At 36.4% G+C, this 26,488-nt stretch overlaps 4 protein-coding genes across 4 annotated transcripts in view; 2 read left to right on the top strand and 2 right to left on the bottom strand.

Moving 5' to 3' along the window:
* Positions 1 to 2,601, top strand: part of LOC100633579 (calcium-dependent protein kinase C-like) — a 7,566-nt gene extending 4,965 nt beyond the window's left edge. The window contains exons 11-14 of the mRNA XM_003382718.3: positions 215 to 295; positions 672 to 779; positions 979 to 1,122; positions 2,105 to 2,601. Of these exons, the coding sequence (XP_003382766.1) occupies positions 215 to 295; positions 672 to 779; positions 979 to 1,122; positions 2,105 to 2,257 (486 nt within the window). The 3' untranslated portion in view covers positions 2,258 to 2,601. The remainder of the gene's footprint in view (positions 1 to 214; positions 296 to 671; positions 780 to 978; positions 1,123 to 2,104) is intronic.
* Positions 2,414 to 8,365, bottom strand: LOC100631936 (DNA-directed RNA polymerase III subunit RPC5-like). The gene is made up of 18 exons (XM_019997022.1): positions 8,220 to 8,365; positions 8,104 to 8,154; positions 7,887 to 8,047; positions 7,586 to 7,671; positions 7,273 to 7,445; positions 7,098 to 7,184; positions 6,972 to 7,051; positions 6,833 to 6,877; positions 6,630 to 6,721; positions 6,330 to 6,508; positions 4,632 to 4,691; positions 4,387 to 4,490; positions 4,258 to 4,311; positions 3,698 to 3,762; positions 3,359 to 3,602; positions 3,177 to 3,300; positions 2,958 to 3,080; positions 2,414 to 2,649 (listed from the first exon to the last, which is right to left on the bottom strand). Exons 1-18 carry the CDS (start codon positions 8,325 to 8,327, stop codon positions 2,599 to 2,601), a joined length of 1,887 nt encoding a protein of 628 aa, XP_019852581.1. The 5' UTR covers positions 8,328 to 8,365; the 3' UTR covers positions 2,414 to 2,598.
* Positions 8,366 to 8,384: 19 nt separating this feature from the next.
* Positions 8,385 to 13,853, top strand: LOC105313090 (TATA element modulatory factor-like). The gene is made up of 21 exons (XM_019996989.1): positions 8,385 to 8,591; positions 8,800 to 9,890; positions 9,953 to 10,056; positions 10,226 to 10,331; positions 10,383 to 10,438; positions 10,495 to 10,571; positions 10,662 to 10,758; positions 10,940 to 11,025; positions 11,130 to 11,191; positions 11,286 to 11,350; positions 11,397 to 11,553; positions 11,807 to 11,899; positions 12,015 to 12,069; positions 12,164 to 12,265; positions 12,477 to 12,669; positions 12,783 to 12,852; positions 12,912 to 12,995; positions 13,043 to 13,114; positions 13,211 to 13,486; positions 13,531 to 13,641; positions 13,704 to 13,853. The coding sequence occupies exons 1-21, from the start codon at positions 8,444 to 8,446 to the stop codon at positions 13,746 to 13,748; spliced, it is 3,150 nt and encodes a 1,049-aa protein (XP_019852548.1). The 5' UTR covers positions 8,385 to 8,443; the 3' UTR covers positions 13,749 to 13,853.
* A 183-nt stretch (positions 13,854 to 14,036) lies between these two features.
* LOC100631811 (myosin heavy chain, striated muscle) lies at positions 14,037 to 26,482 on the bottom strand. The gene is made up of 43 exons (XM_003382789.3): positions 26,205 to 26,482; positions 25,999 to 26,142; positions 25,176 to 25,332; positions 25,097 to 25,124; positions 24,884 to 24,965; positions 24,385 to 24,483; positions 24,263 to 24,326; positions 24,095 to 24,193; positions 23,815 to 23,918; positions 23,608 to 23,757; positions 23,159 to 23,266; positions 22,919 to 23,011; positions 22,645 to 22,701; positions 22,415 to 22,585; positions 21,732 to 21,908; positions 21,418 to 21,544; positions 21,299 to 21,357; positions 20,993 to 21,198; positions 20,448 to 20,847; positions 20,279 to 20,392; positions 20,137 to 20,217; positions 19,940 to 20,068; positions 19,587 to 19,877; positions 19,458 to 19,522; positions 19,266 to 19,356; positions 19,030 to 19,173; positions 18,757 to 18,923; positions 18,619 to 18,697; positions 18,486 to 18,545; positions 18,153 to 18,338; positions 17,648 to 17,844; positions 16,619 to 16,889; positions 16,424 to 16,502; positions 16,177 to 16,292; positions 16,005 to 16,129; positions 15,806 to 15,947; positions 15,489 to 15,668; positions 15,163 to 15,363; positions 14,990 to 15,055; positions 14,827 to 14,931; positions 14,671 to 14,741; positions 14,340 to 14,607; positions 14,037 to 14,279 (listed from the first exon to the last, which is right to left on the bottom strand). Exons 1-43 carry the CDS (start codon positions 26,388 to 26,390, stop codon positions 14,250 to 14,252), a joined length of 5,769 nt encoding a protein of 1,922 aa, XP_003382837.1. The 5' UTR covers positions 26,391 to 26,482; the 3' UTR covers positions 14,037 to 14,249.
* Between the last annotated feature and the right edge of the window lie 6 nt (positions 26,483 to 26,488).

The raw sequence follows: 26,488 nt of genomic DNA, 5'->3' as shown, positions 1-26,488 counted from the left end.
CAGCTATTAGTATGCCCCAAATACATGAAAGGAGTCAGTTTATGGAGCTGGTATGTCAGTAGATGTACAATGTATGTGTGTGTATACGCATTCACTAATTGTGTTTGGTATCAAATAAGTAGAAAAAGCATGATAGGAATGTTACATAGTGTACATCACTCTCTCTCTCTCTCTCTCTCTCTCTCTCTCTCTCTCTCTCTCTCTCTCTCTCTAGATCATCAGTTATCAACCGTACGATCAAGCAGTCGACTGGTGGGCCTTGGGTGTTCTTATTTTTGAGATGCTGATTGGGAGGGTAAGTCCCTTTAATATCAATGTTAATTAATTCAGCGAAGCCCTTAGTGATGAAGTGCGTCTGGCATAGGGTTGTCTAACTATTATTAAAGTTAAATAGCCTAATCTTCATTGAAAGTGGGTGTGGTAACAATGAAATAATTGGCAGCTTATTTACAGCAAACAGTCAGAAAGATAAGATAAACTGCTGTCCAAAAACTTCTCCAGCAGCAAGAAAGCTAGGCCATATAGCATAACGATAGCGTGGCTTGTGGGCTGAACCCATTAATGTTTTACATTCTTCTAGTTATTATTATTTATTTATTATTATTTTTCATTTATTATTATTATTATTATTATTATTATTATTATTATTATTATTATTATTATTATTGTAGCCTCCTTTTGATGGTGATGATGATGACCAGCTGTTTAATAATATCATGGAAAAACCAGTTCATTATCCTCGTGGAATGTCTGAGAATGCCAAATCAGTTGTTCAAGGAGTAAGTTGTGTCTATGTACATGCATTTTTATTAGATCAAAGTGGAGTTATATGTTTACTATGTACATGTATTTTTCTTTTCACCTGCACTTTCTCTCTCTTTTCCTCACTCTCTCTCTCTCTCTCTCTTTTCTTTAACCTTTCTTTCTTGATTCTCTCTCTCTCTCTCTCTCTCTCTCTCTCTCTCTCTCTCGCTATAGTTTCTTACAAAACACCCTCGTCACAGACTAGGTTGTGATCGTCACAAGAGTCCTGGTGACATTAAAGGTCATCCTTTCTTTGCAAGCATTGACTGGGAGAAGCTTGAAGCCAAAGAACTCAAACCTCCTTACAAGCCGAGAATAGTTAGTACCAGCTTATGCATACACACATCACAGCAAAAATGTACATGTACATGTACATGTACATGTACATGTACATGTAGTTTTATCAGCAACTTTCAAGAGCCAAATGTATCTGATGATAGCCTATTGTTTAACTATGTACTGTATGTATGAAGGGAAGTTGATGATTATTATCAAATGAGTGACATAATTTGTCACGTATTTACATGCAACAGTAAGCAATTCTCTTTCTCTGTATATATTGATCAGTGTAGTTCATATAGTGGTTGTTTGTGATTGTGGGGGCATTATGAAACAGTGTGATGTATTGTCATTTTCATTGGTATATTATTTATATCCTCATGCATGCTGATGTTAATACGTTAAATGAGAGGTCACATTTATGTAAACTGAAACAGGAAAATCCAAGTATATTTATTAGTTCAGTGGCCTACGAATAAGAGAGAATATAGAAAGAGATTTATAGCTAAATTGACTGGGAGGGATGAGGGGGGAATTTCTGTGTAAATGGCATTAATGTACATGTACATGACTTGATTCATTTCATTATATACTGTACTGTACTGTACATGTTTGCGTACGACAGCTGTAGTGATAAGAGTCCAATGACAAACATCTCATTGTTGATACTAGTTACTCATAGACCAACTCTTTATGGCTATCTTTTCAATGACTGTATATACATTGTACACATGTGTCCTGCATAATGAGTATCAGAGAGGAAGCTGGGGTAATATACATCAATTCTGTAAAATAAATAATGTTAGCTCATCTTTATTGGGCAAAGCCTTTACTTATGAGAATTTCTGTATGTACGTACATGTATATATGTGTACGTTTGGGGGCGTGACTAGGAGGTGTGGCCAGGAGGCAGAGCCCCTCAATGTTTTACATTCTGTCTGGTTTTAAATGAATTATGACGTACATCTATTGCATATAATATGCTTTATTTAGTGTTTATTTTGATTTTTTAATCTTCTAGAAAAGTAACAAGTCTCATAATAATTTTGATAAGGAGTTCACATCAGAGAAGTGCGTTCTCTCTCCGGTTGATAAACACGTTATAGAAGCTATAGATCCGGAAGCTTTTGACGGGTTTTCTTTCACAAATCCAGAGCTCTACGTCCCGCATTGATTAGTAGTTATTAGACTATAGCGTCAATATAAAATGAATTATTATTATTGTTATTATTATTATTATCTTCTGTCTTTTTCCTCCCAATTAATGAATGCAGTTTTAGTTTAAAATTATTACATAAACTTATAGTCCTTGTTATCATTGTTGTTATTATTGTTACAATGTGTATGTTCATTTGATTTTTAGATTTTATTATTATTATTAATTATTGGTATTATCAAATTTTTAGTGCCATTTGTTTGTAGAATCATTATTGTTTCATTAATTTTTTGATTTTTTATTGTAAATTTTGAAGTGTTGTTGACTTATACTAGTTATTATTATTATTGATTAATTAATTAAATTGTTCCCTTTAAATGCCACTGAGCTCCTCTGCTGTTACACAGATCCTATAAAAAGAAATAAAAAGACAAAAGAACAATAATTCCTTTCTTAGATGAGCCATTACTGCCAACAATTTACCATCACACATGTTCATGAATATGTGTATTACCAAGAGATCTTATTATTACAGTCTGTGAGTTTCTTTCTTTGTCAGGTCAAACTTTTGTTTTGCAGGCAACTTTTTAATTAATTCTGTGAAAAGACTGTGCCCACTAAATATTGTGTTTTTATTTTTTGAGCTTTAAAAATGAAAAGAACAAAACTTTGTCCTAACGTACCAAAGAAACCCACATATACAGTAACGATGACTTACCCTTAGGACACTTGTCAGTACTTTATTGTCGAACGTGACATTGTGAGAGCTAATGGCGTCTACCACCTGCTTCCTTTTTAAACTCTTTGACGTTTTCAATAAATCAATGATCGCCAAGCGATACTATAAATCAATTTGACAATCACCCAAGACAAAATGGTGGCCAGATCTTCTCAATTTCATCCTTTCTCTCTCACTCTCTTATTCTAATTTCCTTACTGGATCAGTATGGTCTCCAATGCTTGGTATAACGAAGAGCCTCTTAGAATGAGCCTGTCCCAATTCAACACATCCGACATCTTTAAGAGTACTAACCAACAGGTCATTAGTCACATTTTGACCTCTGAGGATGAAACAATAAACATTAATAACTGGCCACACCTCTAGCCCAACCCACTTACCGCATAGGATTATCTTTAGCTAAAGACGACTGGTGTCTCAGTAAACGTTCCTTCAGCTCCGAAAATGATACAACAGTTCTTCCTATTGTCGTCCGACAAAAGTCTTTCAAAGAACTAGCATTGGATCCAGTTCTATCGACGTCCAGCTGGTTTGGCTGAAGGAGGCGTGTCCTCGCTGGAGTGAAATCAATCTTAGCCTCTGACGGTTGAGATGATTTTGTCCTACTTCCTGAAGCTGTTTTACCTTAACAAGAATACAGTGCCATTGCCATAATAGTACCAATGAGTATCATAAAGTGTTATAGTATGAATGCCCTTACATCTAATAATAAAACTTACCTTCAGAGGCACTTGTGGAAAGAGGAGCTGAAGGTGAAGTACCAAGACCATATACCTGCACTAACCTACCAAATAAACACACACCATATCAAATAAAATATCATATACACGTACATTGTATATTGTGATAAGATTTATTTTGTAATAGTTAATACATGGGGCGGTGTGTTCTATCTGATTTATCCGCACGAGCTTCCGGTCAAGTCGCTAAAATAGCGCACGAGGCCGAAGGCCGAGTGCGCTATTTTAGCGACGAGACCGGAAGCGAGTGCGGATAAATCAGATAGCACACGACGCCACATGTATTAATTGTTTTAGTGTATAGTTCCAGCAAAGATTGCACGTGCTCTGCTATCACTGATATCACACTGCTGCACATTAAATAAATGAGTGTGCTATTTATAATATCACACTGCGGTATTGGTGGAAGTGTTCTGTGGGTTTTATCACAACTGTTAGGCCTTTGATCTTTGCTGCAACTATACATTAAATTATAATAATGTATTTGCACACTCTAACAGTAATAAGAAGTACATGTACACAGTTCACTAATGACTTACTCAGTGTGCCTCCTCTGCCATAAGGACTCCTGTGAAGAGACAACTTGTGGATACCTATTTCAAATTTATATTTTAAAACTATATAATTCTCTACAAAATATTATGTTTCCTATATCGTACATAACTCACTTGCTTATGAAGTCGTGGTCTCTCTCCATCCGAAACTGCCAGCCTCCTTCAGGTCTCTGACAAGCAATCGGCTTTAATATATCTCTTAACTGCTGTGTTGTAATCTGGAAATATAAAACTATATCAAACTATAATGCTAAAAATAAATTGCTATTTTAAAATAAATGAATGCTTTAGTGCTACCAAATGATGACATAGTGCCATGTGAAGTATAATGCACATACAAAATGATTTGATAGTCTTACTTTTAGTGCAGCAGCTAAGTCCTTCCTAGTGATGGTGTGCTGCTGGGTAAAGCACCACAACTGAAGTAGAGAAGAGAGAGATAAAGATCAATACAACTCAATCATTGCATATTCCACCTCCATCATATTAAGAGCACAGCTCTGATAAATATTTTTGAGTTATGGTCATTTTCAAAAATTGACTGATTTTCGAAAAATAGCAAAGGCTATAGCCCATGGTTTTTTCCAAAAAATGGCTCCAAAATCACCCCAAATTTTTATTACATTTTCTAATACTTATTGATGTCCTTATGCTATGTAGCAAGTTTGAGCTGTTTCCGACAAATATTTTTCGGGTTATGGCCGTTTTTTTTAAAACTCTGAATTTCGGAAAAATACCCTGTACTATAGCCCATGGTTTTTTTCCAAAAAATGGCTAAAAAATCACCCCAAATTTTTATCACATTTTCTAATACACATTGATCTCCTTATGCTATGTAGCAAGTTTGAGCTGATTCCGACAAATATTTTTCAAGTTAGCGTCATTTTTTAAAAACTTCAATTTTCGGAAAAATACCCTGTACTATAGCCCATGGTTTTTTCCAAAAAATGGCTAAAAAATCACCCCAAATTTTTATTACATTTTCTAATACTTATTGATGTCCTTATGCTATGTAGCAAGTTTGAGCTGTTTCCGACAAATATTTTTCGGGTTATGGCCGTTTTTTTTTAAACTCTGAATTTCGGAAAAATACCCTGTACTATAGCCCATGGTTTTTTTCCAAAAAATGGCTAAAAAATCACCCCAAATTTTTATCACATTTTCTAATACACATTGATCTCCTTATGCTATGTAGCAAGTTTGAGCTGATTCCGACAAATATTTTTCAAGTTAGCGTCATTTTTTAAAAACTTCAATTTTCGGAAAAATACCCTGTACTATAGCCCATGGTTTTTTCCAAAAAATGGCTAAAAAATCACCCCAAATTTTTATTACATTTTCTAATACTTATTGATGTCCTTATGCTATGTAGCAAGTTTGAGCTGTTTCCGACAAATATTTTTTGAGTTATGATCATTTTTTAAAAACTCCAAATTTCGGAAAAATACCCTGTACTATAGCCCATGGTTTTTTCCAAAAAATGGCTAAAAAATCACCCCAAATTTTTATTACATTTTCTAATACTTATTGATGTCCTTATGCTATGTAGCAAGTTTGAGCTGTTTCTGACAAATATTTTTCGAGTTATGGGCATTTTTTTAAAACTCCAAATTTTGAAAAAATACCCTGTACTATAGCCCATGGTTTTTTCCAAAAAATGGCTAAAAATTCACCCCAAATTTTTATTACATTTTCTAATACTTATTGATGTCCTTATGCTATTTAGCAAGTTTGAGCTGTTTCCGACAAATATTTTTTGAGTTATGATCATTTTTTAAAAACTTCAATTTTCGGAAAAATACCCTGTACTATAGCCCATGGTTTTTTCCAAAAAATGGCTAAAAATTGACCCCAAATTTTTATTATATTTTTTAATACTTATTGATGTCCTTATGCTATGTAGCAAGTTTGAGCTGTTTCCGACAAATATTTTTCGAGTTATGGGCATTTTAAAAAAAGAAGCTAATCTCACACACATACATACAGTAAGGGTATTGATTAAAACAAATCTACTGCAACTAAGAACAAACTAAATAAAATAGCTAGCTTAGACGTACTATATAATCTCTAGCATTTCTTAAAGAAGAGCTCTCCTTTGTGAGGAGTAGTGCTGAATGGACCACCCAGCAACCCTGGACTAACAGTGAACATTTCTGGAGGTACTCGAGGACTGACCCTCTCTCCCCTTTGCCCCTGCTAAGGAGCATACACACGTAATCAAACGAGAGGACAACAGCTGGAAAGAAATAATTATAAGAAAGAAAAGAATAGCAAAAAGAACAGGGAGAAAAATATAGTTTTTTTATACACTGCTTGCCTATTTCATTAATGTCTCAATTCTCATTATTCACTTATACCTTTTTTCATAAGTTCGATAACTTGTTTTTCATAAGGTAATGTCTTCAATGTTGTCAGTGACAACACATCACTTGGGCCAAGAGGACTAGCACTATAATAATAATAATAATAATAATAATAATAATAATAATAATAATAATAATAATAATAATAATAATAATAATAATAATAATAATAATAATAATAAGATTAATGGAATAACCTTTTCTGCATTGTTTCAACAGGACAGACCATATCCAGATATTCACTAGTACAAAAGATAAAATCATTAACTTTTAATTTCTTTTCATTTTAAAATTTCAATAGAAATTATATAATAAATAATAATTAATAAAATTAACCTAGGTGTAACTGAGAATTCCTCAGTATGATTGTCATCTCCAGCAAACAGCAATTCTCTCTCAACCGTTGCTTCATTCGACTGTAATTGCGAAAAAATACAAGGAAACAATCATCAATAGGTTCACCTCAAGCGAGTGGTAGCTTAAAGTTTTCCAAGGTTCTTCAGGCTCGGCCTTTTGTTTATCTTTCGCTCCAGCTTTAGCAAACCTCACCTGGAATGAGAGAGAGAGGAAAGGGAAAAGAAGAGTAGGAAGAGAAAAGGGATGATGATCCTAAAGGATACGAGTAAGAGAAGCATACAGTGACTGGTTTAGCTTCTTCCTCTTCACTCTCAGTTGCTGTTGTTTCTCCATCACTAACTGCACCTACCCCACCAGCTCCTGGTACACGCCCACTCTCATTAAGTTTCTCAATGTGACGGAGACAAGGACGAAGTTGGACAATACCCTTCAGTGGAGTTAAGTGGATCTGATCTAAAGTAATAGATTCATTCACAAACAAAAAGGAATAAATAACATAATAATAAGTAATAATAATAATAATAAATAACATTATATTTTAAGTAATGATAATAATAATTTGAATGTATATTGTCTGTAAAGATGAAACTCACTGTCTTTAAAAACTCCAGCAACATACCGAGACATGTCACCAGGTTTTGAAGACTGTGATGATAGTACAATCTTGTCCATTACACCACTACATGAGAGGAGGAGGAGGAGGAGGTGAGAAAATTACAGAGGACAGCTGGAAACTTTAAAGGGATTTAATTTTCATTGATTTCGTTAAGATCCACGAAATCAAAATAATTAAATAACATGGTATAAGATGGCAGAATCCACAAAATAATTTTTTGGGCAGATCTGTGAAAGTTAAGTCCCTCAAAAGTTTCCTGCTATACAGCATTGCCATACCCAGTAAGCCCTGAGTATTGCATTCCTTTGCTTTGTGAGTAATGCTGTCCAGCAGCTCCCCTTGTCTCCAAGCCGATTGTCATCTCCAGTTGCTCTCCTTTCATTCTGGTCTCCAATACAGATTTACCATCATACGGCATGTGGGCAGGACGCAATGGATACTGCAAAGAAACAAGCAGTGTTTGGTTCTATTAATGAGACATCTTGTTGTACCTACTTGGAGCAAGTAAAGATTATTGGCCAGCCCTTTGGCTAAGTATACTGGTATCTGGTAAAGAGAGAGAGAGAGAGAGGAGGCAGAATGAGAGGCCGAAGGGAGAGCAGTCAACTCACTTCTTGTACAATAGGATCATCATCATCAATAATGATGCTAGTGCCATTAGTATCAGTGCTGTCATTCTCGTGAGTATCAGTCTTTCCATCAAAATCATCACTCGCCATGATGATGATGATGATGATAATGATGACTCCACATGGTTTAAGGCGTGATCTTCTTCATTGAACCTTGCCCATCTGGGCACAGCTTCTCCTCCCCTTCTTAGGTAAAAAAGTTAAAGATGTCATGGTTTGATTCTAGTCTCAGCTTCGCAAAGACAGCTTTCTCACAGGCGCAGAAATCAATAGACAAAGTCCTTGACATCAGTGAGACAGAGCAAGAGGGAGAGAAAGGAGAAGGAGCAGGAGGTGATAATTCAACAATATCAAGTAACCTATCCTAAATATTATGTATAATAAATTTTTAATAATATACTTAAATTCATTTTTCTGATTGCAATAAAATTGGGGATATAGTACCGTAAATTTTGTTGGTCAAAAAGTTTGTCAGATTTGTCCGGGCATTTTGTTAGACGAAATTTTTGCTTCACGAGGGCTGTATAATTAATTTTTTTCTTAAACATTAATTTTTTATTAGATCCAAAAGAAGCTAATAGTGACAGTGTCTCTAAAGGAAAGAGTTTCGATAATTTCTCAAGTACTTGGGGAGGAACCGACTCGTTTTGGAGTTCAACGGGATCTCCTTCACCTCAAGGAAAGAGAAGTGGATCAAGTAGTGGATCAGTTAGAAAGACACAGTCATCAACTAAACTATCGACTGGAGGAGGAGGGGCTAGGAGTAATAGAAAACATGCAAGTTCGCCAAAAACCACACCCACTGGTTCTTTGAAGGCCACACCTACTGATTCATTAAAAGCCACGCCCAATAAAGATGCTGTCTCTCACGGCCAGTCATCTCATTTCACTGAAAAACCAGCTTTAACATCAACACCTAAAACATGTAGTGCAGTCTTGGAACACTCGAAAATAATCTCGGACCCTTCAAAAATAGTTTCAGACCCTTCAAAGCCTGTTCAATCAAGTACTGTATCAGACCCTTTAGGACCGGCTTCAAGTATGAACTCAACTACATCAGATGCTAATATTGATACTACTAATGATGTTAAACATGAAGAAATGGAATCAGTAGAATTGCAATTTAATGATGAAAAGAAACTTGTGGATAGTATATCAATTACTGAAGAGAATAAAGAACCAGCTGTACTTGAAATTCATAAAGATGAGGATCAGGAGAAGAAAGAAGAGACACAACTTATTGATGATACAAGAAAGGAAGCTCCACCCACTTATATGAGAGAAGACGAGTCCTTGGAGACTCAGGAAGCAGTAAATACCCTAAATCCTAAAGACCCTGTTTCAGAACAAGTTGACTTGGCAACTGAACCTGTCAAACTAGAAAGTGAGTCAGTCAAACTTGTTAAAGAACCAGTGGCTGACCCTGTAGTACTGGATAGTGTTGTCAACCCTGAATCAGTTGTAGTAGAGAATGAAGAAGTATTTAAACCCGAGACTTGTAGCGATGAAACAAAGAGAAATGACAAGACAGTGGATGATAAATCAAATGAAAGACAAGATGATAATAGTCCAACTAGTGAAGTTAGAGCATCTCCTGTCATTGGAACAAGAGAGACAGCAAAGGATTCTGATATGATTAAGACACTAACTAAAGTAAAGCTATGATTGTTCTATTTTATGATTCTCCATTTCTCTTCTCTCTTTTGTTGCTCTAGGAATTAGCACAGACAAAGCACATACTGGAAGCAAGAGAGACAAAACTGATGGAAATGAGTCAAGAAACAATGTCACTTCATGAGAAACAACTTGACACTCAAAGGTGAATGCACTTATAGTAACAATTCATTTACATTGTAGATTAAAATGGCTGATTTCATATCTGCTTTTAAGCTATTGTCATGTACATTCATGTACTTATAACTTTACCTATGTATATCTTAGCATATTTTAAAGTTCAATTGTTTATTATGTTTTCTATTATTTGCTAGAGAGCTACAAGAAGTGAGGAAAGAGTTACAAGCTACTCAAGAGCTAAAGGCACAGCTAGAGGAGCACTCAGAAAGACTGGAGAAGAACATGGAGACATTAACAACAGTAAGAGTGATACACTTATTAAAAGACACTTATCACATACATAATCAATAGGAGAGGAACAGTTTAAAGAAACAAGTGTTGATATGGGAAAAAGAACATACACAACAGTCAGTGTGTGGGGTAGGATATATGAATATTATAGTATGCTGTCATTATGGTACAGGAAGAATGTCAGTGATGCTAAGATGATGGATGTATTGAGGGAGAAGGATGAGCAGATTGCAGGACTAATGGAAGAAGGTTGGTCTCTTGTTATCTTCTCATTCTTAGTTTATTCTCAATTTTTTTCTTCTTTTCTCCATTAAATTCTCTCCCTCTCTTTTAACTTAGGAGAGAAATTATCAAAGCAAGAGCTTCAGTTTAACAACACGATAAAGAAACTAAGAGCAAAAGAGAAACAGAATGAGCAGCTTATAATGGCACAGAAGTAAACACATTATTAGTATTATTATTATTATTATTATTATTATTATCATCATTATTATTATTATTATTATTATTATTATTATTATTATTATTATTATTATCATCATCATCATCATCATCATTATTATTATTATTATTATTATTATTATTATTATTATTATTATTATTATTATTGGTTGTAGACAGCAGATTGAAGATGTTGAGAATGAAGTCAAACGTCTCAAGGAAATTATCAAGAAAAAAGAAGAAAATGAGAAAAAATATCTAGGTATAATATCGTTGGTATAGTAGTAAACTTTATTGTTGCATGTACATGTATATGCATGCCATTATGTTATGAGGAAATTTTATAAATTAAAAAAAATTTTTTAGAATCATTGTCACAATTGAACAGCATCTCTGAACAGCAAGCAAAGGAACTAGCCGCAATAAAAGTGAGTAAGACGTTATCCATTGAGCAAAGTCTTTACAAATTACATGTTCATTATTTTGTAAATGTTTCATGTTTTATGTGTTTAACTACTTTAGCCGGAGAAGATTGACCTTCAAGAAAGAGTGAGAAGTCTTCAGTCGAACCTTGACAGCACTTACAAGTATCACAATTATTAGTGGGTGGGGTCTTAGTATGAATATCATCAGGGAATTAACCGAATTACGTAAGACTAATGCTATTGCTGAGAGTGCAGCTGAAGAAGCAGCTCTTTATGCTAAACAGAATACAAGGGACGAGTTAAAGAGAGAATTGGAAGAGCAACGACTCCAATTAGAGAAAGACAAGGATGCTCTTCTTATGCAAGTATGGGCCTAGGGTGTACATGTACATGTACATGTACATGTACATGTACATGTACATGTACATGTACTGTATTGATTGAACTAATAGTTACTAATGTATATGTACATGTACATGTACATTGTATGTATTGATCAATGTTAGCAGTGAGATATACATGTACTAGTGACACATATATTTGTGTATAATGTTTATACTTTGTTGTGATTATGTGTTTCATGATTTGTGTATATATTTATGGTGTGTGTGTGTGTAGGTGAATGAGTTAAGGATGACTCTGGGCAGGAATGAGCAGCAGGTAACTTGGAGAGAAGAGCAACTGAGACAAGAGATATCCGACTTACATCAAGTGAGCATGCAAACACAATGTGTACATGTAGATAATGTGATTGGGTTATTTTTCATTTTTACTATGCTTACATGTACATGTACATATTATGCTGTTTTATTATGTCACATTCCAGAGACTCCAAGATTCAGAGTCAAGGAATCAAGAGCTCTCAGATACAATATCAAACGGTAAATGATATCACACAAGACATGATCTTACTTGGCATTCACTCCTCTCTATCTCTCCTTTTCCATTTTCCTTTCTCTCTCTCTCTCTCTCCAGCAACTCGTCCATTATTAAGACAGATTGAACACCTCCAGTCCGCCCACTCGGCTCAAGTTAATAACTGGGAAAAGGTTGAGAGTAGCCTTACACAACGCATTGGTTAGTTAAATTGACACTATAGCCCAGCAAACTATCAATTATTAATGAAAAGTGTGAGTGATTTGACCTTTGAATGGACACTAGAATTAAATTTGATTCAACTTGAGTAATGTTAGGCCTAGAATCTTATTGTAAAATCTACCTTTAACCTCATTCATGTTCATGTAGATGCTATGGTTGTTAATGTACATGTATTTCTTGTACTGTGTAGTTGATTGTCAGAACCAGATGAATGCAGCCGTTGAAAAAGAGCGAGCAGCTGTTGAGAAAGAAATGCTGATCCAGAGCAGAGTCGGAGGATTAGAGGCACAAGTACATTCGCTGCGTCAGGAGAAGGCGCAACTAGTGGCGTCATTTGAAATGGAGAAAACAAAACTGGATACACTTGAAGAGACTTACCAAAGGTGAGAGAGACAGAGAAAGAGAGAGAGAGAGAAGAAAGGAAGTAACTTGTAAGCATAAAGACAGAAAGGAAGATAGAATATAATGACATGTACATGTACATATAAACTTTTAGAGAAGTTTCAAGACACGAAGCCGTCAGGTCTTCACTGCAGCAGAATGTAGAAGAACTGAAGAAAGAAAAAGTATGTCATATCTATCTCTCTGTCCTCCAGTTTTATAGTCTCTGTTATACGTACTGTAGGAGAGGATGGAACATCAGTTGGAATATGAGAGGGCAAGGCTTGAAGCAGAGAGCAAAAAGGCCACACTAGAGTTTCAAGAAAAGGTAAGACTTTTATGCTCTTTGTCCTCCATGTTAGAAGCATTGTGTAGGAGAAGCTAAGGAACCAGTTGGCAGTTACACTCACTCATCCAATCACATCATCACTGAACACAACTCAAAGGGTTAATGCTTTTGTGCATACACTAAGAGGAACTGCATTGATTATTATTATTATTATTATTATTATTATTATTATTATTATTATTATTATTATTTAGATTGAATCGATGGAAAGGTCGATATCAACTTCAAGTGAAACGACTCTCTTTGGAGAGAGCTCTTCTTCATTTAGTGGCAGCTCTCTCTCTGTACTGGAGCAACTGCAGTCATCATTGAAGCAAAAAGAAGGCGAACTCTCCAATTCTCAATTAATGGTAGCGTCACTGGAGAGATCAAGAGCTTCACTGACTCAAGAACTAGCGACAGTCTCGGAGAGAAATGAGGTCCTGGAACAAAAAGTGAAGATGATCCCCGACCTTCAGCAGAAATTAAAAGTGAGTGAGAATAAAATTATAACTTTATTTTTTGTTGATTGTAGGAGATGTCACAGAAGCATGAGGCTTTGCTTCAGATGTTTGGAGAGAAGGCAGAGGAAACAGAGGAGCTGAGAATGGACATTGAAGACTTGAAAACAATGTACAGGCAGCAAGTAAGTGTATGCTTAAAGCAATTGTTAATATCATGTTATTATGATCTGATTTCATTTTATAGATTGAAGATCTCATTTCGAAAAACCAGCAGCACAAAATGTACTGAAGCTTGAAGAAGATCAAGCTATCATCACACAATACTTGATTACTTTACATAATAATTATTTTTCAATGCATTAAGTATGCAAAGGACTTTGCAAAATGAGCTATAGTTCATGCAATATCTATGACGTGGCCAGGACTACAACACTGCATGTCCATGTGAGCTGACAAGGTGACAAGGTGTGGCAGTGGCAGCAGTGCTGATCCATGTTGATAACCAGATATCATACTTTTTTTTGCATAAGCAAACAGTGGCTCCTTTAATAAAGGACTGTGCATGGTCATGATATTATAATCTTAAATCAATGAACATTATCATGGCACTAAAATGGAACTAAAATTCAAAAGTCTTAATTATAATCATTATAAGAATTGAGAGAATCGTGGCTACACTAAAAGGCAAAACTAATAGCTATAAAGTTCTAGTTAACTAGCAAGTCTATTAATTATTATTAATAATGAGAGCTGACTAAAAATTTTTCAAGGTAGCAAAGTTTTCTTTACTTCAATCATCTTCATCATCATCCTTTGGAAGCTAGAAAGAAAGAAAGAAAAAGACAAGTAACATCAACATGGCAACATAGGACAGCATTACTTTAGCCTTCCTTGTAGCCCCTGCCCCACTACGCAGTTTAGATACTTGAGCCTTCAAAGAGCTACTCTCCTCTTCGGCCTCTTCCAGCTGCGACTTGGCCTGTCGGAGCTTCTTCTGGATACTCTCTACCTCACTCTCTGCATCTTCCTTGTCACGGCGAAGGTTCCTGACCTTGGTATTGAGAGAATTGACTTGGTCTTGGAGACGCTGGGCATTAGCCTTCTCCTCTTCAACTTGAGAGACGGCTTCCTTATAGCGACGGTCACTCCTGAGAAAGAAAGAGAATGAAAAATGAAGTCAAAAAACAGTCGGAATTAAATTTTCTTGTTACCTCTTCAAATTCCTCTGGGCATCACTCCTGCCTTTGGTTTCAGTCTCCAATTCCATTTCCAAGTCAGTAACCTAAAGCAACAACAAAAACAATAATAATAATAATAATAATAATAATAATAATAATAATAATAATAATAATAAAACATTCTCTTACCCTCTGCTGGAGTTTGGCAGCCTCTCTCTTAGCAGATTTAGCAGCCACGGACACTTCCTCTTCAAGTTTAGTAGTCATTTCCTTCAGTTGACTCTCCAATGAAGACTGTGGTAAAGAAGACAGTGACAGTGTTATGGCATAGCCCAATAGTGTATTAGTCTACCTTAGCTTTCTGGGCAACATTCAGTTCATCTTTCTGTGACATGTTCTCAGTTTGTAGACGGGAGACCTAAGAAAGTGTTAAAAGGAACAAAAGTAATATTTTTATTGACATCATTTTAATATTATAAAAATTGTACAGTACATATAAGCTCTCTCTCCCACACACACACTTACTTGTTCCATTGCTTTGCGGAGTTTCTCAGCATTCTCACGACTCTCAGTCTCCAGCTCCTCGTGCTCCTCCTGTAGAGAAGACAGCTGCTGCTCGGCCTTCCTCTTGCTAGTTTGAAGACTCTCCTTTGATGATTGCAACTCGCTCAAACGATCCTGTAGCTCCACCCTCTCAGCATCTGCCGATTTGAACTGACGTTGCAACTAGACGTACATACAAAATAAATTTACAACATTCTCAATACAATATGTAATAATAATTGTAGTATTTGCGTACACTATTTACTAATCAGAAACACAATATAGTAGGTATTATATTATTTAATTACTTGTTCAGTGCTGCTTCGAAGTTCCTCAACCTCAACAGTAAGGTCGTTGGCACGTTTCTCTGCTTTAGCTGCCAGCTGATGCTGTTCGTCTTTCTGGCGAGTTTCTTCATCGATCCTTCCGCTAAGATCTTTCACTTGAGCTTGCAACTTCTTCACTAACTTGCCCAAATCAGTGCTAGACTGTAAAGCGTAAAAACCAAGTAAATTTATGAACATGTACATGTACATGTACATGTAAATGTAGTAGAATAACAATAATTATTGTGATATCAAGATAATATTTATAAATTTCCCTAACTACATTTTTAGCAGCATACTTTCTGTGCACTCTCCAGGTTAGCTTGTAAGTCATCCAGCTGTTCTTCGGCTGCCTTCTTCTGCCTAACGGCGTCATTCTTGGCTTTGTTCTCCTCTTCAAGCGACTGCTGGAGTGCGTCCAACTGGCGCTGATGGTTCTTCCTACGTTAGAAGAATGACATTCATTAGAATGAGTTGGGTCTGTATAGTGAGACTTACCTGAGGGAGTCCATTTCGTCATCTTTCTCTGAGAGTTTCCTCTCGTTTTCTTGTTTGAGCTGTGATATTTCTAACTGAAGACGAAGGACCGTGTTCTGCTCTATTTCCAATTGGCCTTCGTTCTCCTGCAAACATAATCAATGTAACTATGGTAACAGCAAACCACACCCACCTCCATCATGAGATTGATTTCTTCAAGTTCTTGTTGAAGTTTCTTTTTAGCTTTCTCAAGGTCGTGGACGCTGGCTCCGCCCTCGGTTAATTGTTTTTCAAGGTCAGCAAGATCGTCTAAATGAAGACACAAAAACCATGAATGACACACTCTGTGATCATGAACAATGTAGTACTGTATATAATATGCACATGCATGTACATGTACATGTACATATTGTACTAATGAATGAGAGAGTTTTATGTACTTTGTAGTCGTTTGTTGTCTTTGGTTGCCGTCTCTAGATCATCTTTGAGATCACTGTTCTCAGATTTGAGTTTCAGTAGCTACAAGTATGTACATATACACAAGAATAAAAATGGTGAAAGTATCAAGTAAAATGTGAATGTGAAGTATCAGGGATATCATAAATAATAATAATAATGATAATGATGAAGCACACCTCAGTGCTGTACAGACGGGATTCAGATTTGCTTGCGTCAAGTTCTTGTTGAGAGCCTTCATATTTTGCTTTCCATTCGTTGATCTGTTGGTCAATGACTTTCTTTTTCTTCTCCCAGGCAGCAGTAGCATTCCTCTCCTTCTCAAGGTCAAGCATCACGTCCTCCAGTTCGCCAGCGACACGATTCTTTGTCTTCTCAAGCGAAGAGTACTTAGTTTGAGTGGTTGAGAGCTGCTCCTCAAGGTCCTTCATTTGAGTTTGAAGTTTACGTCTATAGAATAATAATTAATAAAGAATAAACAACCACACATAAATTAGGAATAGGAGATGGGGAATTTTTGGTCACAACTCGAAAAATATTTGTCAGAAACAGCTCAAACTTGCTACATAGCATAAGGACATCAATATGTATAAGAAAATGTAATAAAAATTTGGGGTCATTTTTTAGCCATTTTTCGGAAAAAACCATGGGCTATATAGTACAGGGTATTTTTCCGAAAATTGGAGTTTTAAAAAAAATGACTATAACTTGAAAAATATTTGTCAGAAACAGCTCAAACTTGCTACATAGCATAAGGACATCAATGTGTATTTTAAAATGTAATAAAAATTTGGGGTCATTTTTTAGCCATTTTTCAGAAAAAACCATGGGCTATAGTACAGGGTATTTTTCCAAAATTCGGAGTTTTTAAAAAATGACTATAACTTGAAAAATATTTGTCGGAATCAGCTCAAACTTGCTACATAGCATAAGGACATCAATATGTATAAGAAAATGTAATAAAAATTTGGGGTCATTTTTTAGCCATTTTTCGGAAAAAACCATGGGCTATAGTACAGGGTATTTTTCAAAAATTTGGAGTTTTTAAAAAATGACCATAACTCAAAAAATATTTGTTGGAAAAAGCTCAAACTTGCTACACAGCATAAGGACATCAATATGTATAATAAAAACAGACATAGCAGACGTAATAGCAAGAATATATTGGAGACATTGGAGGGTAAAACGTGAACTAATTCTTCATTTACTTGCTGTCCTCAAGCTCCTCCATTCTAGGGTTGATCTCAGTTTCAAACTTGGTCTTCCATTGGGCGGCCTCAGCCTTAGCAGCTGCTAGCTGCTTACTAAGCTCAGTCTTACTGTCCTGCTCCTCCTCGACAGTTTCATTAAGGTTCTGTACTTCGTTCTGAGCTTGCTTCAACTTTGAGAGAGCATCCAGTTTAGCCTATTAACAACACACATCAAGAAGATCAATAAAACATATCATGATGATAAACATGCCAAGATAACACTAAATGAATAGACCTTCACTTTTGTTATATTCTAGCTTGTTTAGCTGTCAAGGCAAAATTGAATTTTTAAAAGTTTGATAAGATAAAACTGCATGACAATAGATATACAGTAAATGAGTAAGAATGGGTACTATATTGTGTAGGTGAAAGCAGATAATTGGTGATAATAATGAATGACCCAATGTATTTACAAACTGTATTCATACAAATGAATACAGGAATGTACAAATTATATTCTTACAGATGTCTCTGAGGATAGATCGGATTTGGTGTCTTCCAATTGAGTCTCAAGTTGTTTCTTTGCCTTTGAGAGAGAGGAAAGCTTACTATCAGCGTCTGCCAGCTGCTGGCTGAGGTCGTTATTTTCAGTTGCGCTCTTAGCTTGAGAAGCTTCAAGAGCCTGCACTGCACTCTCAGCTTCATTAGCCTGCACAGAACAAATAATAATAATAATAATAATAATAATAATAATAATAATAATAATAATAATAATAATAATAATAAAAGGACTAGTCATTGTATAAAGTACATGTACATGTGCATATGAATGAATGAAGTTAATTTTTTCACTTACTCTAGCACTGGTATCAGCGAGCTGCTCCTCCAATTGACGGACTTTTCGTTCGGTAACAGTCTGTCAAAAGAAAATGTAATATATATTCATGAACATTGTACAAGTGGGGGCTGAGGTTAAATAGTGAAGTTACCTTGTACTTTTGAAGGTCTTCAACTTGTTTATTCAAGTCGTCTTGATTAGAGGAGAGAGAGCTTCGTTCTTTTTCCAATCTGTAACAGAATGATTAGTTTCGTACCCTAGGTCTAATATTGTTTTAAAAAACACGTACTTGTTCTTAGCTTTTTGAAGAGTATCAATTTGACTTTCATAATCTTTGACGGACTCTCCGTGCTTCTTCTTAAGATCGGAGATCATCTTTTCACTTTCTTCAGTTGCTGCTGCATGCTCCTTCCTCAATGTGTCCAGCTCAGACTCTCTCTTACGATTCAACTCAACCTAACCACACAATGAAATACATGTACATGTACATGCTACTATTGAAATGCTGAATAAAACACAGCTGAACACACACACACACACATTCGGGTGACATTTTCTCTACCTGAGCAGTTTGAATGCCTCCCTGTTCTTCCAGGGTATCCTTCAATTCTTCCAATTCTTTCAAAAGTTCATTCTTTTGTTTCTCGACCTTTTGACGGATTCGTTTCTCGTTTTCAAGGTCTTCTTCAAGCTCTTCAATTTTAGCCTTAGAATTTATAAGAAAAGATAAATAAATATAATAATAATAAAATATAAAATATAATTAGGATACAAAAAGCAGCTGTGACTTGTACATACTTGGAGTTCACGAATCTTGCGTTGAAGAGCAGCAATTTCGGACGAATCCTCTTCAATCTTCTGCTGCAGTTCATTGACTTCTTTCTCCTTCCTGTTTTAATGGATTACTATCACCGCCTCCTTCACTCTGCCTTCTCATGCTCCCCCCCCTCTCTCTCTCTCTCCTTTTCTCTCTCTCTCTCTATTTCTTACGAAGAAACTGATTTCTCAAGTTCGGCTTTAGCAGCACTCAATTCATCGCAGTTGCTTGTCATGGACTAAAAATGAAAGGAAAGGATGGGTCACAATGAAAGTAGACCACCACTAAATTGTAATAAATACCTTAAGATCTCCTTCAAGCTTTCGTTTGGCTTTATCCAGATCACTCACTGCCTTCTTCTCCTTCTCAATTTCTTCCTGAGCGTCTTGTAATGAGCTTTCAAGTTTAGTTTTCATTTTTCCAAGACGTGAGGCCTTGTCTTCCTCAGTTTGGAGGCTGTTGGAAACTTCGTTGAGACGATCCTCAAGTGACAGTTTCTCTTTAGTGATTTTAGACAAAGAGTCATTAACTTTCTCAAGTTCAACATCCAAAGAGACACACTCCTTCTCTTTCTGTGCCTTCTCTTGCTCCAGCTGTCACAGAATTTAAAAGATGCGGTAAATCTGAAGCTAAAAGGTTAACTAGTTTTCCTTACAAGTTGTTGCTGCTGCTTCATCTCATCAATGGTGTCCTTGAACGACTCTATCTCAATCTCTAACTTTCTCTTGCCGGCAGACATTTCAGAATTGACTTCCATTTCTTCATCAAGACGATCAACAAGTTCCTATAAACACGTATGGGTACATCACATCGATATAACAATTACTCATGAAGGGAATTCATTAAATATACCTTAAAATTATCCTCCAGCTCATTTTTCTTAATGATGAGCTTAGAGAGCTTGTCTTCAGATTCTGCTGCAGCGTCTTGCTCCTATAACAAAGAGACAAATAAAAAATAAAATAATGTGATTATGTGATCTGTGGTCTCTTACTTTCTGCAGCTGATCATACAGCTGCTGTTTCTCTTGCATCAAACGAGTTAAATCTTCTTCCATTGCTTTTCGGGCTTGGTCGTCTTTGGAGGCTTTCTCCCTCAATTTTGTCACCTACAAAATAAAGAGTCAAAATGTCACTGGAACTATTGATGTATTCCTTCATTACTTCTTCTTCTTTCTGTCTCAGTTCATCTTCAGCACGTGCAACATTCAGTAATGGCTTCACTTTGGTGAACAGTTTCCACCAGCGCCAGTCCCTCAAGAAGAGATGCTTGCGGACGTTACGTTGTATGACGGCAATGGCTAGTCTCTGCTCCTGGAGTTTTCTATACTTCCTCCTCATAATAAACCCGCGACAAAACACTTGGAACTGTCCAAATACAAGACTCAATCTCTCGTCTCTCAAGTCCTCTAAACGTCCAAGGACTCCAGCCCTAAAGAACACTTTGCTGTGTCCCAGCCTGAACTCCGACTGATCCAGCTGGAGAGCATCGATGAGTTTCTCAGTCGCTTTACGTCCGTCCATGAAACCAGCAGGAATGGCTTTTGGTGCTAAGATTGCGTACCTTATCAATAATAAAATTACATTAAATACACATTAATAATAATAAGAAATACAACTACATGTATACATGTACTTTATACCATGCTTTATAGCACACAAAATAATAATAAAACACATTAAAATAAAAATTTAAAAACATATCTTACCTTTGCCTGAATTCAGGATAAAGCAGACGGTTGGGGAATCCCTTCCTGCAGATACGGATACCTTCTAGTACTCCGTTACACCTCAGCTGCTGGAGGACCAGATTGGCCTCAAGGACTCCGGCCTTCTTCAACTCATTCGGAATAATGCAACGGACAAAGTGAGGGGTAGTGTTACGAAGAGTGGTCATCAAGTTGTTGAGTGACGTCTGAAATAAGAGTGAGAGAAAAAAAAACAAAATGAATTCAATGCCGAAAAAGTATTATTATCTAATCAAATCTTGACAGCACATGAAGAGAATAGAATACCTTGTGGATTTGGCCGACAGTTTGGAATTGAGAGCCACGCTTCCTGCTTCCCTTTTCACCTATAGGATTACATTACATCATTAAACAATTTATCTATAATAATATGATTGAGTCATTACTTTCAAAAGAATAGTCTCCCCAGAGTAAAGCAACAAAAGGATCAGAAGATTTCCTGAACAGCTCAACAACCGATTCATTCAATGGATCCTTGTTCTTATCAAGCCAGCCAGACACTGTGTAGTCAACCTAAAACACAATAAAATGTAACTTTATGTAATTTATACATAAGTGAGCTAAACAGCATGAGCTTCATGAGCTACACAAACACTTGGAGCAGCTTTACATGTATAAAGCTATTTGATTTATATACTATCAATAATGGTAATTCTGATATGGGAGCTAGTATATAACTATTAATATTAACTATACTTACCTCTCCAGCGTAATGTGCTAGCATAAAGTGAGGGACATCCTTCTTCATCTTGTCCCGTGGGTTGATAAAGTTAGGAGACTTCCCATCATGGTTCTTGACCAGTTTCTCAACGTAACTCTTGTCAGAGGCTTTCGGGAACAAGCACTCCTCGTCGAGCAAAGCCAGAACTCCCATTTGCTAATGAAATTATGAAATAGTAACAATAACTTACATGAGTGGGGCCATGCTACAAGACTACTCACCAACAAACTCAATTATCAATAGCAACTGTAGTAATAATTAACAAGAGGCGACTGCTAATCACAAACTAATTATTATTACAATTAAAATGCTCTACGTAAATCAGGAAAGGAAAACTATTCGACAATACCGTGATCATTAAAAACAGCCGAATTGCGTGTACGAATTGCATTGTTTTAAATGCATATAAATCATCCGACCATATAATATACAAGTAAACATACGTGTACATGTACATGTACATGCACTACAATACATAGGGAATATACATGTATGATGCATCATGTACTAATGGTGGCCCAGACTACTGATGTAGTACTGTGATGGCAATGGATATATCTACTTAGTGATTGGGCTAGAGACAGCCAAGTATTATAATAACAAACAAGCCAATATGAACAAACTCACTTCCACTTATTAAAATTATAATAATGATATTGTACCTTTTCAATAAGATCAATGCAAGGCTGAAGGTCGAGGCCAAAGTCAATGAATTCCCATTTAATGCCCTCCTTCTTGTACTCTTCCTGCTCGAGGACAAACATGTGATGATTGAAGAACTGCTGGAGCTTCTCGTTCGTAAAGTTGATGCACAGCTGCTCAAAAGAGTTGACCTATCAATGATAAACGTTTTTAATAAATGACAGCTAGGTGAGAAGTGATGGATCAATACCTTAAAGATCTCGAAACCGGCAATATCCAGAACACCAATGAAGTAAGCCTTGCGATTCTGTAGAGAGAAGAAGTACATGTACGTGTAAGATATGATAGAGAAAAGGTAACAACAGTGTATGTAGAAAATGAACAGGGACAAGAAAAGATAAAGAGAGAAAGATTGATGGAATGAAAGAGACAGGGACATTAATTGTAAGTAAGAGGAACTAATACAACTACTAGTTTGCTACATGTACACAAGTAGAGATGTACGTTTATACATGATACATTACCTTTGTGTCTAGTGTCTTGTTGACTCTTCCAACCAGCCATTTAAACATTCTCTCATACATTGCTTTAGACAAAGCACCAATGGAATAGTTCACCTACACAAGAGGAAAACAAAGAATAAAGAATAAAAACACAATGGACTACTGGGTCAACAGTATATATGTATTTCTCTTCCCCTCTACTTTGGACACATAGGCCCATAGAGTAGTACATGCAGCTCACATTTTAACAGTATCACTTACTTGTCCTTCAGTTCTTCCTTGTTGAACGTATTCGTTGCCAACTTTGATACGAGGCTTTATCAGGGCCTTGATGAACTCAGTGGAGTTCAAACCGAGCAAGTGAGCAACCTGAATAATAATAATAATAATAATAATAATGATGATGATGATATAAAATCATATACAAGTAGTGGCAAGTGTAAAAATTAGCAAATATAATGAAACTATCATCATATGGTACAGTAGCTAGTATGAATATAGTAAGATAAACATTAGCTTCATTAATTACAAAATCAGTTTCATTTAAGGACTAGTAACAACACTTAACAATAACTTGAGAAGAAATCAAATAAACACAACACCTATTCATGCATGCACACACAGTGATTAAGAGCAGGGTATATAATACAGTAAGTAGTACACTGTACATGTACTGTACACATAAGTACATGTACACATGTTGTGCTTGCCTTCTCAGCAACAGTTGCTGTGGGAATGTTAGCCCACTCCTCTCTTGGGCGCTGCTTCACTTCAATATTGCCAAAATGGAGTATACCAGCAACCGTCTTGAAGAGGGACGTCTTCTCTTCCGTCGTGAAACCTAAAACATTCATGGCATCCTAAGAGAAGGCAAGGGAAAGTGAAGGATCAGGGAGAGGATTAGCGTTAATTTTTACTTCAGTTTGCTTAAACATGTCTGCATCATCAACGTCATCAACAGAGACGCAGCCTTTAGCAAGGAAGGCGTAATCCTTCACTTGACGATTCAACAAGAGATCATCTAAAAAACAATAAAATATCAACATACATGTATATAAGTACTGTATGCATGTACATATACATGTTAAACAATTAGAAGTATATCAGCATTTTGGAACTAATCACAAGTATGTGCACTGTAGTTTTATGTAACAAAATTATATTAAGGAAATATTATCGGCTTTGTGTGTTAATTACCGAGGAGCTTCTGTGGTGCTCCGGCCATCATTTGGTAAAATATGTGATAGTTCCTTTCTCCGGATTGTTGATATATCACACGAGACTTTTCAAGCAAATCTAACGACAAAATCAAACATAACAACAACAACAACAACAACAACAACAACATATAGGATTCTAACGTACAGTACTCAATATCGGCTCCTGAGATCTTCCCTTGATTACCAAAATGAATGCGAATGAACTTTCCCTAATATAATAGGAGGGGCAATTAAAGAAATGAAGAAAGCAAAAACTCTTTCACTCACAAAACGAGATGAGTTGTCATTTCTTGTTGTCTTGGCATTTCCAAAAGCTTCAAGAACAGGGTTAGCTTGGATAACTTGGTCCTCTAAGTTCTGTTCAGTCTGTGAAAAGAGAAAGAGAGAGAGAGAGAGGAAAGAAAGGAAGCAGAGAGAGAGGGGAGAGAGAGAGAAGGAAAAAAAGGAGAGAATAAATATCATCATAAGGAATGAGAGGGAGTACTAAGGGTATATAAAAACATGAATCACAACAGACTAGTGTCTCTACTCACATTCCACACATACATACATGTACATGCACTAAACCTGTCAGTTTACTATAGTACATATTAAGACAAAGGCTACAACTAGCCTCAACTATGTGTTTACAAATCACGCTTCGATACATTAATTCTGGTTTAGACTAATTTGGCAAACAGCTCCTACATGCCATCAACATTTTAATAGAGACTGGAATGTCACAAAGACAGCAAGTGGGAGTTTAGCAAAACCAATACATTCATACCTTGTGCTTATCAGGAGCAACAATGGCAAAATACTGGATGACTTTCTTGGTGTTCTCTGTTTTACCAGCACCAGATTCACCACTGGTAAGAAAAGAGACGAGAAAGAAAGAGAGAGAGAGAGAGAGAGTGAGTGAGAGAGAGAGAGAACATTAGTTAATAAGAGCAAGAAGATATACATGTACAACAAATGGCTGACACAAATGAATGCTTACGTGATCAAAATTGACTGATTCTCACGATCTAAAAAAAAAGAAACAAGGCAATGACAAAGATGTAGTATGTCTTTAATACCTTGAAGCATGTCTCTGTAGGCATTGTCAGCAATAGCAAATATGTGAGGAGGCATCTCGGTCCTTCTCTTCCCCTTGTACATATTGACAACTTGCTCGGTGTAGATTGGGAGTCTGCGATAAGGGTTGATGGCCACACAAAAGAGACCAGAGTATGTCTACGTGTTTGAAAGAGAGAGGGAGGAGGGAAAGAGAGGTTAAAAGGGAGAATCATATTATAATTGTGTTAAGTGATGTCCATTTAGCCAATAAACATGCAAATGGCTAGTGTGAAACTCTTAAATGATTTCACACTATGTTAGAGCCAACCTCAGTCCCCAAAATGACCATATTTGGCCAATTCCATAACAAATTGAGTTAAGAATGTGGAATCAGATCTCCTTAACCATGGACTAGTGGTTAAAGTGACATCAATATTATCTCATATAACAGCTCCGTAATAATTACATGTATCAAGGAAAGGCTATACAAACATACAGTGACCATAACAACAGAGTTAGGAAGGAAAGGAACATTCCTTATACCCAAAAAACAAATTCCTTTTCTGTTCTCAGACATACTCCCCCTCCCCCACTACAGCTGGATACTAATGGCTATCAACAAGATACTCACATTTCAACCTTGTACCAGAACACACACACACACACACACAACTTAATCTGCAAGGAACAAACAACCACAAAACATGTAATTCGATAAACCCCCACACTCTTTCAAGGATCCTAATTTTCATAATACATGCATCAAAATTACGAACCCTTGCTGTAATAAAAATTAATAATAATCAAGGTAACTTTCAGTATGTCTATTGTGCATGTACATACGTAGATGAGACTGGAGTAATATCGCTGACGAAGGTTGTGAAGGACAGACGCTTCATTGAGATAGGTTAGACCAGCCATGTCTTCAATCTTCTCGAACTTTGGCGGATTCATCTGTTCAGTGATGTTCATGTCCACCTCTTTCTCCTACAATAATAAAAAAGAGAATATGGATGGAGGGGTCCCCGTTGCATGCTGCGAGTACTTACGCTGCCGTCTGCTAGCTCAATGAGGACTTTGTCCCCTCTTGTGCTCTTAACGCAGGCGCTCTTGAAACCTTCTTCCTCATCGGGCAACCATACCCACTTCTTGGAGTCGAATGCTTTCGTTTGGTCGTAGACCGTCCTGGAGGCTGTGGGCCTCAGGTAAACGCTAGGATCCTCTGTACCGCTCATGATGAACGAGCAGGCTTGGAGCTAAACGGGTTTGCAAAGTGAATGGTCAGAAAAAGAAACAGTTCTCTCTCCAGTGACCACAAATCAGGAGATAGCCC

Source organism: Amphimedon queenslandica, unplaced genomic scaffold (assembly GCF_000090795.2).
Source record: "Amphimedon queenslandica unplaced genomic scaffold, v1.1 AMPQUscaffold_13519, whole genome shotgun sequence".
Lineage (NCBI taxonomy): Eukaryota > Metazoa > Porifera > Demospongiae > Haplosclerida > Niphatidae > Amphimedon > Amphimedon queenslandica.
The sequence above is the reverse complement of the archived record's forward strand: the minus strand, read 5'-3'. Positions and strand labels throughout refer to the sequence as shown.